A 13,374-nucleotide genomic window follows, 5' to 3' on the forward strand; every position below is an offset into this window, starting at 1 on the left:
TCTTTTCTCTTTTCTTTTGCTCTATCATATATACTTATACATAACAAATGTTACAATTTTTGATAAACCCTGACACAGTAGGCAATCATGGGTTTAATTGATTAAGATATAGGTAATTTATTTAAAATGTAGAAAATATATGTTTTCGTACTTGTATATAATTGTAAAATTACTACAAATGTTTTATAAACATGCGTACACACAACAATGGCCGATATAGATTATCTTTTCTTGAAGTTATCATCGGATAAACTAATGTTAACAAAGTTTCGTATAAAATATAATATGTTCGAAGAATATATGTTCTCGATATTCGGAATATTATCGTTTTTCGCATCCAAGATCAAATATGGGCGGATTAATATAATTAAGTGTATCAATGTGTGCATCGCGCTATCATAATATATAAATATATAACAGTCTATACACAGATATATTTTTGAACAAAATATTCGCGTAAAGATAATTTATGAAATATTTCTATTTAGATTTTTAGGAATTGTTTAAATTCTTTATTATTGCAAAACAGTTAGCATTTGACTTGTTGGTTTTAGAATAGAGAATGTTGTGTTATATATATACAAATTGTGACAATTGATATGCAAAGATATACCACTTGTCACATTATACTAGAGTTGTTTATACACGAAGGTATCCACATTATACTTATTCATTCATATTCTTAAACGTCGCTTCAACCTTCGCTTACGGAAGACAACGAGCTACGTGTAGACTCGGTCGTATGATGTGTCAAATCGGGAAGATCAGTCGGCAAGCATAATGGTATCGCGCTAGGTCCATAAATCGCTTCCTGCTCTTCCAATTGCAGTGCAAACTGCTCCTCAAGTTTCTGTAATGTGAAAAAACACATTAAAAAATCTATTTTTGTGTCGAAAAGAAATTAGTGAAAGATGTGTAAGAGAAAGATAATTTCGTGTAACTATAAAATTTAATATGAGTTTTTACATAAATCTAAAGAGAACATGTGTGTCCCTAAAATCAATTAAATATCTCATATTTACGGAATGTTTGTAGACGATCGTATCTGAAACATGAATCAACTATATTTTACAATATTGTTAACTAACCTTGTAGCTACTTTGTACACTGCTTTGAAATCCAACTTGTGGAATCTCTGTCTAAATCTATAGTCGGCTTTTTCTGTTATATTTAAGTAAGAGCTTGTAACAAGAACTAATTTACTCTATTTAACTATACTGGAGATAAAGGAGCTTTAAGGAAACTGTTCATTATACATTATCTTATTAATTTTAACACATAGCCCACAATAACCCACTTACCCTGTTATTTCCATATTTAATGTTTAAGCTCAAAAAGCAACATAATATATGATACGTTTACATATTCAAAATATATGAACGAAATTATAATTGCACGATAAAATTCCAACATTTAATTATAAAAATATATGAGATTGTATATTATTTTTTCAAAACATAAATGTTTCTTTATTCTAATAAGTAATAATTACTTTTTACAGTAATGTTAACTTAATTCTATATTTTAGGTCGAAATTAAGTAATGGATATTCTTTATATTGGTTGTTATATCAACTACGAATAATGTCAAAATTGTGTGGCTAAGCGGAAGTAATCAAAGAAGCTTGTATATAAACATATAAATGTTTATATATATACAGGGTGTCCCAGAATTGCCGTACAATCTCTCGTAGGCAGGTAGAAGAAATAAAACTGAGTCGAAAAGTCCTGAACCATTTTTTTCTATTATTTATAATAAAGGAGTAATTATTGAGTAAATCAGGCCAATCAGCGCAGACTTTTAGCCAGGCACACGTCAGTGAGCCGCGCGCCTGGTGTGTGTGAGTGCTCACTGACGTGTGCCTGGCTAAAAGTCCGCGCTGATTGGCCTGATTTACTCAATAATTACTCCTTTATTATAAATAATAGAAAAAAATGGTTCAGGACTTTTCGACTGAGTTTTACTCCTTCTACCTGCCTACGAGAGATTGTACGGCAATTCTGGGACACCCTGTATATATATATATATGTTTATGTATCTGCACAAACTCAACTTTACATACACCTCAAATAATAAAGTTCTCAAGTAATTTGTGTTTTAATTTGTTCTCCTAGTCTTGAAAGCATATGAAAAATAAATTATATATTACATTTTATATAATAAATATATTGACACACATAGGTCCCATTTTATACAACTAAGGTCAAATATACATGTATAAGATAGTGATAGTGGTCAAATAACTATTGCAGTAGATCTTAAAGCAATCAATAAAGCAGATATTGGTTATTTCTGATTAGAATTAGCGCTAGATAAGCAGAGTTGTGCATTTACTAGGAAACATACTAATTTTAACATATTTCAAAATGTGAATTGTTTTAAAAATTCAGTATTTGCAAAAGCTGGAAAAACTTATATGGTAAAGATTATACTGCGTACATAATATGCACGTTTATACACGTTAAAAATTGTTTTCGGATCACTTAAACAAAACTATTAAGAAAAATTTAGATAGGTACTATCTACGGGACGGTGGTACTAAGTCTGGCTTGGAGTGACTTCGTGAAAGCATGCTGTTTGACAAAAAGGTATCCGAATCTGAACTACTAATCTTTAAAGACACTCTAGGTATAGTGAAAGATGGAGAAGTGGGAGTGGACCGTGGTAAGCGTGGAGATCTCTTCCAAGTGTCGGGAATTGTGATTTTAGAACAATCGAAAAAGGGAAAAGAGAGACCACTAAGACCAGAAGAAGGCAAATAGTCTTGATAGCGCTTTTCCAATGTTTCCATTTCAGTCGCCAGATCAGCTTCTATTTTCTATAACAAGTACATTAAGATTTATTTCAGACTTATGACAAGATTTAGGTCAATACTTTGTACGCGCGTAAATATTTCAACTCTGTAAATTCTATATTGAGTTGTAGTTTCTTTCTCTATATACGTCATTCTTACCAATTTTTTTTTATTTTTAATTTTACTTTTTATTAATAATTAGTCATGCAGATTAAGCTCAGCGCAAAGCGATGCAAAAGCAAATATATTTACTACACATTATCAAACAATTTAATAAGTTTGCATTCATGTCGGCTCCAAATACGACTTTGCGTCGGTTTGCGCCGACCTTTTTTAAGTAGAAAACTAAATTCTCACACTGTTGCGGATAGATACAAAATAAAAACAGTAATTTTGAAAATAAAGCATAGCTAAACCAAATAAGAAATTAAAAGGCAATTACTACCAGGCTGTCAAAGTTCAATTGTTGCACCCAAGAAATAATAAGATATAGTTTTACGATAGTCTTCTCCGTCCAAACTTTGTTTTTATTTACCTGTTTTCGTGGTTTAAGTTGCGCCTTCCACTCCCGAATTTCTCGGCTATAAGCTTCTTCTTGTTCTTTAAGCTTTAGTGTTTCGTGCTCCATCAGCATCTTTCTCTTCTCGTTCTGCAATTGCTCCAATTCCTTAATAGTAGCGTCACTCTGAGCTCTCATTTCCTCGAGTTGTCTGGAATGCTTCAATTCAAATCTCTGTTGCTCAGCTCTATATCTTTTCTTTTCGTTCTCCTGAAATTTTTTCAATTTTTCTCGTTCGGCATCGGGATCCGGCGTAGGCGAAGATGACATCGAAATCCTCATTGATTCTCGAAACATCATCTCGCGCGCCTTCATCTCGTTGCGAATTCTTTTTGGAAGATTTCTACGTTCCACCGTCTGTCGTTTTATCAACTCTTCCTCTTTTCTCTGATTCATCCTCTTCATTTGTTCTAATTCCTTCTCGTGTCGAATGAGCATCTGATGTCTCTGCAGGAAAAATATATCCTTAAGTTGCTTCTTGAGCAATTGCTGCCGCTCGTGTATCTGACGTTCTTCCTGTTCCCAAATAGCAGCTTCCCTGCCGCGCATCAGTTGCTGTTTCTGTTGCAGAAATTGTCGCTCCATCAATGCAATCTTCTCACGATGACTATCCGATAATCGTCTCAACGATATCTCATGACTCTCATTGAGCTTCTCCAAGAAGAGCTTTTCTCTTTCTTCGTGTTCTGCTTCAAGCTGTTCCTTCCGTACTTTGAATGCGCTTTTCCGTTTGTCTTTTGGCATTAAATCTATTTCTTGCTTGAGCAATCTTAGTTCCTGTTTTAGGCCTTCTCGGAATTGTTTGAGCTCTCTTTCTTGTTCGCTGCGAATTTTTTTAGACGCCAGTCGCAGATCGATTTCCTGCTGCGCCTCAGCACGTTCAATTTGCTGTCTCTGTTGTCTTGCGAGTGTTTCTAAATCTGCTTCGGCATTACGCTCCAGAAGTTGCCGTTCCTGTTCGAATCGCTTCTCTTGCTGGTCTTTGTTGAATTGAGCTTTCTGAGCCAAATCCTGGAACTGCTTTTGCTCCATCTTTTGCAGCATCTTTAACTCGCGCAGCTCTTGCTTTCTAAAGATCTGGTCGTCGTAAACCTTACCGTTCTCATCGTCGCCGTATATTACTTTCGAGGTTGTCGTCGTTACCACGACACCGTCGATCTCGAACTTTCTTGTACGCTTTCTCGTTTTCTTCTTCAGATTCATTATCTGTATATCTTCCTTTGTTCTTGTAGTTTGTCGGGACGTTACTTCGCGATTGTAATCGGGTTTTCGGCGCAAGACGACTTCCTCATCGAGTATTTCCGCGTGTTGAGCTTGATTCAAACGATTCTCTTTGTTTGATTCCCTACTGTCTTGACTGATAGTAGTTGAGATGGACTCAGCGTCTGAGCGATCGATGCTCTTGCTCGGCGTGTGCGATCTTATAGAACTGGAATCACTTTGAGATCTTGAACCTTCAAAACTATCCGGAGAAACTCGTTTCTCTTTATTGAAGCTTTTAACGTTCACCTCTTTTTGCTTGACCGCCTTAATAATCCTATCATCAACGTGATGTGGCATTTCATTCTTGATCAGTCCATTCATTTTCTTTGCATTTTTCTCGCAATCATCCATGTCTGGTGATTCAATGGTTGTAGGAGAAACGATCACTTTGCCGTTCTCATCTCCGCTATCGCTTCTCAAACTCGATCTCTCATTCGAACTCAGATCGCTGTGAGACGAACCGGTGCGAACAACGTTGTGCTTTTTGGACATCGACGAATCCTTTACTTGTTCTTTATCGTCTCCAACTGTGACCACCGAAACGTGACTGGTATCTTGTAATACGTCCACAATAGGACTCACTATAACTACTTCCGACTCGTCCAACTTCTTGCCGATTCTTTTGGACACGTCAGCAAGTACGACAGGCTGTTCTTGCGGCGTATATTCTAGACTATCCAAACTAGGAAATGTATCGTCGTCAATAGAATTGTCATTCACCTGAGTCTTGTTCATTTCATTGGCAACGATAACAACTTCTGACGTTGGTGAAGTGCGACGTAGAGGAGGTGACGTCATCGTCAGCGTTGAGGCCGGAGGTGCATCCACTAGCACAGGCGGATGCGTTGTTACGACTGTTACTTGACTTACGTTACTCGCTAGACTATTTGACAAGTCTTGCGAGTCGGCAGTAATACGAACGGTCGATGTGTTTAAGCGTACTTCTTGCTCAGGTTGAGCTTTTCCTACAACATACGATTTTTAAGTAAAAAAAAAAAACAAAAGCAAATTATCTACATATTTCAAATAACATAAATTTCAATTTTACCAGTAATAACGACTATGTTGTCCCCGCTGCTTCTCCTCGAGTCGTTCTTACTTCTAATTGGCGTCGATGTAATTACTGACACATTAATTCCCGAATCTTGTTTCTCCGAGGTCTTGTCGTCAGTCATTGTGTCTTCATGATTATGCTCTGTTCTATTATTGTTATCCGTTTTAACGGGCAATTCGTCAGAGAAGCTTTCTAAAGAATCGTTTCTAGACGATCCCGCGCTGTGACTCTTTGGGGGACTTTCAGTCTTCGTTATACCAAACTGAGTTTTATCGTCCTCTGTTGAACTAGCTTTGATATTTTTCTCTGACAGATACGTCGATGCGACAGATGTGTGCTTCAACGTTTCTATTGAACCGTCATTTATTTTTCTCGCAGAATCTATGGATAATCGCTTCTCCAATACAGCGTTCAGTTTTTCTCCAATGGATTTTCGCTTAACTTCTAAACTCTTAAAGTCCTCTCTTTCTTGAGATTGCAATTTTGTTACGTCATCCACGGATAACAGTTTATTTCTGTTTCTAAATTAAGAGATATTACTTTACAATAGAGAATCTTTTATATTTTTAATTTTTATTTAATTATTTCTAAATTCATTCATATTCTCGACATATAAAAAAACAAAAATACTTAAACAATAGAAAAAAATACTTACTTATCCTTATCTTCTAAAGATGACTGTTTATATATTACTGCAGATAAATCTTCAATCATTTCTGGTTTTACTGGTGCCGACTTGCGTTTTTCATTTATTCCTAATTGTTTTCTCGTAGCGGGACTTGATTTATTATTTATTAATTTCTGATGATCCTCGAATTTTTTTATGTTATCGAAAAATATACTATTCTCTTCATTTTCTAATTTTATTTTTTCAGAACTGTCTACTTCAGTTTGCGTTTGATTGTTTATTTCTGAATTCTTTTGCTCTTTAATATTAGTCACTTGTTGAGCCATGATATTCTCATCTTGCGATTTGTTATCAGTAGATTTGAATTTGTCCGCAAGTTCCACGATGTTGATTTTCTCAATATTCTTCAAAGTATTTTCCTTTTCTTCGTCTTTCTTCTTCTTTTCTTCGCTATCTTGACGCATGGGTGGTGGTGGGGGTGCCGGTCCTTTATCTCGAGATAATCTACGTTCACTTATTTCGTTTGGTGGTTTAGGTGCCTGCGCGAATAATTTACGCGCGTTATTAACACTTAAATTTCACCTGAGCACAATATAACGTTACAAAATATTTAATTATGCTATCAAATACCTGCTTCTTCTCGGGAGGCTGTATGTTCTCTTTGGATTCAGCCTTACGTAATCTCTTGTTCTTGTCCTCTTTCTCGCCATCGCGGTTTATTTCACGCTTGTTACTTTCTTCTTTCTTCACTGGCGCAGGCAATGTCACAAGATTTTCTTTTTCGGCAACTAAATTGAATTCAAAAATAATTAGTATACATTTTACAATATCATATATATTATGTAATTGCATTGTAAATACTTACTCTTAACATCGGCATCAGGGCGCGTAGGAGTGGAGTCATCTGTGATTTGATCCAGCTCCAGAGGAAGCTGAGACGTACGCTGCTCCTGAAACAGTAACATACACGTTGCTTACATAGGAATATAAATCATAAAAAAAATCTCCTGTTAATTCTTAATCGCTCAACCTCCGTCATGTATTACAAATGGCATAATATACAATCAAGTACACAAAGATCTATAAACATAAATTAACGCTAAAGAAATAAATTATGTATACTTTCCTTTAAATTCACCATGAAGCTTAATTAATTCTATGAGCGCACAGAATGCAATATCACAAACTACTAACCTGACATATAATGGGATAATGAGACTGGCGAGAGTCAGGAGAACCGCATGCACAACCAAAGTAATTTATATTATCACAATACATTCATTGTAAAAAATTGCATGTTTTTTTTATCATATACAAAATATTTACAATACTGTGATGCTATTCTACACAGTTTTGATCATTTGTTTCTTATAATTGAAATTTAAGTTTAAATGCATGCATTATTGTAACATTTATTAAATAAAATAACCACGTTATGCGTGCAAATATATGTAGATAGTGGAAACACAATCATGTTTTACGACTTTATAATTAATATTTAAGTATTTACGACTTTATAATTAATATTTAAAGTAAAACATTCACGATTTGTGTTAGACACATTTCAATCAACTGAGACAAAAAAATACAACATTTGATCACTGATGTTTTAATATTTTATATTTCGCCATTTTATAACTGGATTGGGGCAAATGAAACATGTATGCTTCATCTAGAAGCAGCTTACCAATGCGCTGATATTGTTCTCTGTGTTTTTTCGTTTTTTTGGCCTTCTAATAACGGATGCATGTAACAATTAACATGTATTACATGTTAATTTTGCATTTTCAAAATATCACTTTTTAACTATTTAAATAATGAAACTTTACCATGTTTTTGTTGTATTAGAGAAATCTTTCTTGCACTAGAATAAATTTCTTTGCAAGAAAAATTGGAACTTTGGTATCAAACTATTGTTTAGTATAATTTTGACGCAAGTACAATATAAAATAAAAAAACAAAATTACTATATGTTAGAATATATAGATTTTTTAAAGCACATGTTATAGATGTTAATTAGAAACGCAAAGTAAATGTTATTACATAATTGATTGTTTTTATTTAAAAAAATTAATACTTTTGTTTTTTTTAATATATATATATATATACACATGTATAATTTATAGTTTGTAATAAATAATCAATCACATCATTTATAATTTATGGTCTGCATAATTAACATGTACATAAAAAAATAAAATATAAGGAGAAATAAATCTTACCTCCGCTTCCTCATCTACAAGCTCCTCTTCGACAACGTCTGCCTTATATTCAAGCAATAGATCTCGAACAGGTTTTGAATCTAAATTTCGGCTTATAAACGGATGTTTTAACAAATCGTCAGCTGTAGGTCGTGAAGTCGGATCCTTTATAAGTGCTTTAGCAATAAAATCATTAAATTCCTTACTCCATTTCCCAGGCTGATCCAATTTCGGCGGATCGCTTTTCTGTATTTTAAGTAACACTCGCATCGGCGACATTTCGTGGTTTGGTGGTTCCATTTGTGCAAACTCTATAAGAGTTATACCAAGAGACCAGATATCGACCTAAATCAAAATCATATCTATATCTTAAAGTGAAAAAAACAAAAAAAAACAAACAAACAAAATAGGAAATACATTTATACAACTATACAAACATTACTTACTTTGAAATCATAAGGATTGTCCCTGAACGTTTCACATAAAACAACTTCAGGCGCCATCCAATAAGGAGTACCAATAAATGTATCATGTTTCTGCAGAGTATGTTTGTTTTTTGCAGATACTCCAAAATCAGCTACGATTGAGGAATAGAAGTTTTAGAACATGTATTATGACAAAAATTACTTTACAGTATTTTTACAAATATGCACCTATTTTAACACCCCCTGCCATAGTCAGTAAGACATTTCCAGCCTTCAAATCCCTGTGTATAACTTTGGATTTGTGTAAAAAGGCAAGGCCTTTAGTCATATACTGACAGATGTATGCTATCTGCATTTCTGTTAGAGCTTTTTCCAGTTCAACCATTATGGAATCCACAGCACCACCATCACAATATTCGATTAACATCTACAAAAACAATTGTATCAATAAATATTGATTTAACTTTATATAAAAAAATGTGTTGTATTCCCATAAAAAGCTTGCACTATTAACAATTACGTTTGTTTAGCAATAATGAAGTAACATACCCATAATTTTCCTTCAATGAAATAAGCTTCATGCAATTCAACAATATTAGGATGTTTGCATTCTGACAAAATATCTATCTCAATCATAAAATCACTAAGATCATCTTCACCTTCCAATGCACACATCTTTGCAGCAGCAAGCTGATTAGTTTGCTTATGCTGCGCCTACAGAAGAATAAATCATATGAAACATAAGTATAACAATGGCATTTTTTACTAAAGAATATTTTATATGTATGTGATGCTGTGTGTTACCTTATAAACTTTACCAAATGCACCATCACCTAATTCTCCTATCATCTCCCAAAACTCCTCGGGATTACAGTCCATTTTGATGTTGTTGTACAATTTTTTCTTTTTCGCATCATTACCACCAAAGTGGAATGCTTTCTTCAGATTTGATAAAAATGACATTTTGGCAGTGTATTGTGATATACTTAGATGTAACACTAAACTATTATTACAATTTAAACACACTGAAATCAATACTCTTTACTGTACAAACTGTAGTTATTAACAATTGCCCATTAAACATATAGTAAAATATATAACTTCTGCACTCAAAAGAGCTCAATAATCATTATTTTTCAACACTTTAACATATGGTGCGCTTAAAACAATGTCAATTTACATAGATAGTTCACATTATTTTATTTCATTTTTTCAGATCCCTGCTGGATACCAGGGGACCGTGCCACACCACTCCCGCATCTTTGTAAGCTCTAAGTTACACTTCTCAATTAATTGTTTTGTTCAAACTGCTGATGATATAGATAAAAGAAGCACGACCCATTGCTGACAATCTTCTTCAATATTGTGTAAAACAAATATTAAATTAAATTCTGAAACAGAATATATTTTTTAAATTACACACAATCTTTCAACTTTTATTATCTATGTTCATTATTAACATCTAAGATAAGAATAAAGCTAGAGACTTCAAATAGCTGATAAGCTTGAAAAAACTTATTTACTTAATAGAAGATATTATCAAGAACAGATAAATACAACACTGATGAGAATTGTTCTAAATATCTATGACATTATATAAAATTGTTTTTTTTTCTTTTAACCATAATGTCTATCTATTTGTCAATCTGTATCATATTTATCTTTAATTAACAATCTTTTTATGTATTGTTTGTTCTACTCTTTCAATATGTAGGCAGTGGGACTTGCAAAACGTCTAACCAGCTCGCGGAGGGATGGAAAATTTAATTAGGAGTTAATCAGAATACCAATACGACTACGATGCAGACGCGCTACTGCAGAACAAATGCACGTGAGAAATGCGTCGTGATAATCTTTTTCAGTACAATAAAATAACCCATCCATTCGTTGCTGTCACTGCCTGATCGATACCGACCGCTGCTCTCGACTGTGTTCGCATCTCGCGGTAAGACGATTTAACGTCCCGCGATGAGATTTGCTGTTTTACAAGCGATAAGAACAAAATCGTATGAACAAACGAAACAAGTAATGAGTAAAAAGAAAGGGGAGAGAGAAAGAGAGAGAGAGAGAGAGAGAGAGAGAGAGAGAGAGAGAGAGAGAGAGAGAGAGAGAGAGAGAGAGAGAGNAGAGAGAGAGACAGAGAGAGAGAGAGAGAGACAGAGAGACTGAATGTGAAATGTCGACAGGTATTAACGCTCAATCACGTAGCCTGACATAATTTTGACAAATAATCTTAAGTCTGTGTTACTGATGTAGCCGCCATACAAAAAAACACATCGCGGATTTTCAAAAATTCAATTCTTCTCATTCGGTTCTCGTACGCTTTCGCGAAAGCTGTAGTTCTTGCACGTACACGCCCCGACACACCGCGCGCCAGGAGAAAATCAGGGTATGCACGGCCGTTGACGTACAATAACGACAAACGGAGTCGGAGATGATCAGGCCAGTTGTCGACGACGTTCGCAAGATAGCTTCATGTCACATCAAACAATAGTCTCTCGTGGTCGATATGCAGAATCTACAGACATTTGCACATCCCACATGTCCACCTACAATCTTCTTTCTCCTATTTTCCATTTAAAGTACGAAAACACATAACTTTACATTTCGAGTGTGAAAAGTGTAAAAGTGCAGCTAGGTAGAACAGACTTTCCGATGCAAATGGAGAAACTTGGAGAGAGAGAGAGAGATGTACATAACTGCTACTCTCGCTTCGACTCTTCTGAGAATATGCGTGTCCGCATGCAACTTCAGGGCGAATCGTGCGTGACGGTCATATTCTCGTCATCAATCAAAAAAACGAGACACTTTGGGAAAAGTGAATGCATAATGAACGTTGTTTCCTTTTTGCTTACCTTTTTGCTTTACATTATCTCTAATCTAGGTGCGTAGTCTAGGCACCGTTTCCCTCTCACGTTAGTGCGAAATCCGCCGGAAAATAGCCGCTATTGAGTCGACAACGTTGCACAGCTCAAGTTCGTTAGATCTGTCAATCGAGAATAAACAATTCACTATTTACACACGCGTAAGATCATGTTCCGTCGTAACACTGTACGAAATTATTTCTCAAGCAAGGATCGCTGAACTTTGCGACAAAGCTATGTTGAACTATGTACACGTTACTCGGCCATTTTCAGCACCGATCACTACCACATATTTGCATCACACTGTAGATGTGACTCACGCACGACATGTTATATACACTCGTCCATCTTCATGCGTATACACAAGTCTCGCTCCACCACGCCTGGAAATGACGTATCGAGTGGCACAGTTACGTACAAACTGTGTTCCAAAATTCACTGCTCGTACTATATAAGAATCTATGATACAGTAGTATAAAGGAAGTTTCATCACGGTGATACGCAGTAACAATAGTGAAACGTTTCTTTTTTTTATTGCACTACAAATAACATAACAGTATCAAATAGAAGTAGCCAATAGTCGCGTTCAGCAAAACAAGTTGCTTTGTAACAATCGGACGTGATTGGCTCTTAGTTTTAGAATCATCAAATCAACTAGAAAGTTCCTTCACTCCGCAACCATTGGCTGCCAGAGAATATCCCGCCAATCTCGCGCGTAACGTTATCCCCATTTTCCTCCCTTATGCGCAAAAAGAGGTATTTTATCTCTTTGAACTCAGGATGCGGTCTTTGTTAAATGTTGAATAAAGATAAGGTCTGTTCTTTTTACCTGAACTGGCCGCACTAGTTCAGAGTTCATCTTTTTCACTCCACATTGGAAGAAGAAAGATAAACTCTGAAGTATAGCCAGTTCAGGTAAAAAGAACAGACCTATAGAATGAGCTTTAAAACATTTGTGGTGAGACTTTGGCCGCACTCATAGCTGCATATGCATAGCATGAAATCATTTCAACCAACGAGTGTCTAGCTTAATTCGTCATATTGATTTACATAAAACAACAATAAAGGCCCTTTTACAATAAAATATTAGTAATAAATCAGAAGTCAGAAGTCACTAATCACAATCGATTATTTTTTTGTGATTTGACTGTGATTGATCAATTTCTTGCTTCTGACTTCTGATTTATTACTAATATCTCATTGTAGAAGGCCCTTAAGAGCCGAAGCACAGACTTTTGCATAATGCATAACGCATAAGACATAAGAGAATCAACCAATCAAAGCTTTCTAGAACAAGTAGTAGGGATGAAAACAAAAAGCTGGTCGAGAGTTACCAGGCAATCTGTCTATTCTACAGACCTTAGTGTGCGATAGCCTTTATATTAAGCCTGTTCTACATTGATTGCAAGCGCAAACGCAAAGAACAGGTCTGGTAGAATTGACTAATCAAGTATTGATCAAATCAGCCAATTGACCAGCGTGATTGGTCAATTCTACGAGATCTATACCTTGCGTTTGCGCTTGCGATCAATGTAGAATGGGCCTTACGGGCTTGCTTGCAACAGCAAGCAGCTTGTTCAATCATT

At 35.1% G+C, this 13,374-nt stretch overlaps 1 protein-coding gene across 6 annotated transcripts; it reads right to left on the minus strand.

Moving 5' to 3' along the window:
* Positions 1-9: 9 nt before the first annotated feature.
* On the minus strand, positions 10-12,175 carry LOC109863084 (serine/threonine-protein kinase 10). Of its 6 annotated transcripts, none has more exons than XM_020443287.1 (13): positions 11,780-12,174; positions 9,729-10,315; positions 9,474-9,638; positions 9,153-9,351; positions 8,946-9,076; positions 8,521-8,844; positions 7,164-7,248; positions 6,929-7,086; positions 6,326-6,837; positions 5,665-6,191; positions 3,330-5,581; positions 2,737-2,818; positions 761-850 (listed from the first exon to the last, which is right to left on the minus strand). In XM_020443287.1, exons 2-13 carry the CDS (start codon positions 9,885-9,887, stop codon positions 843-845), a joined length of 4,602 nt encoding a protein of 1,533 aa, XP_020298876.1. In that variant the 5' UTR covers positions 9,888-10,315; positions 11,780-12,174; the 3' UTR covers positions 761-842. The 6 variants fall into 6 exon arrangements, with proteins under 6 accessions (XP_020298870.1, XP_020298876.1, XP_020298862.1 ...); XM_020443273.1 differs by lacking the exon at positions 761-850 and adding an exon at positions 10,712-10,902 and having other exon boundaries at positions 1,970-2,818; positions 11,780-12,175; XM_020443281.1 differs by lacking the exon at positions 2,737-2,818 and having other exon boundaries at positions 10-850; positions 11,780-12,175.
* Positions 12,176-13,374: the final 1,199 nt, after the last annotated feature.

The sequence above is a fragment of the Pseudomyrmex gracilis genome, unplaced genomic scaffold, assembly GCF_002006095.1.
Source record: "Pseudomyrmex gracilis isolate BER0280 unplaced genomic scaffold, ASM200609v1 scaffold_11, whole genome shotgun sequence".
Taxonomy (NCBI): Eukaryota; Metazoa; Arthropoda; class Insecta; order Hymenoptera; family Formicidae; genus Pseudomyrmex; species Pseudomyrmex gracilis.

Excerpts from the sequence above, each read along its gene's own strand:
- LOC109863084 (XM_020443267.1), bottom strand. The coding sequence starts at position 9,887 with ATGTCATTTTTATCAAATCTGAAGAAAGCATTCCACTTTGGTGGTAAT. Across the intron at positions 9,352-9,473 it reads TCATTGAAGGAAAATTATGG|ATGTTAATCGAATATTGTGA; the intron begins GTATGTTACTTC and ends TTGTTTTTGTAG. Across the intron at positions 6,838-6,928 it reads AGCCTCCCGAGAAGAAGCAG|GCACCTAAACCACCAAACGA; the intron begins GTATTTGATAGC and ends TTATTCGCGCAG.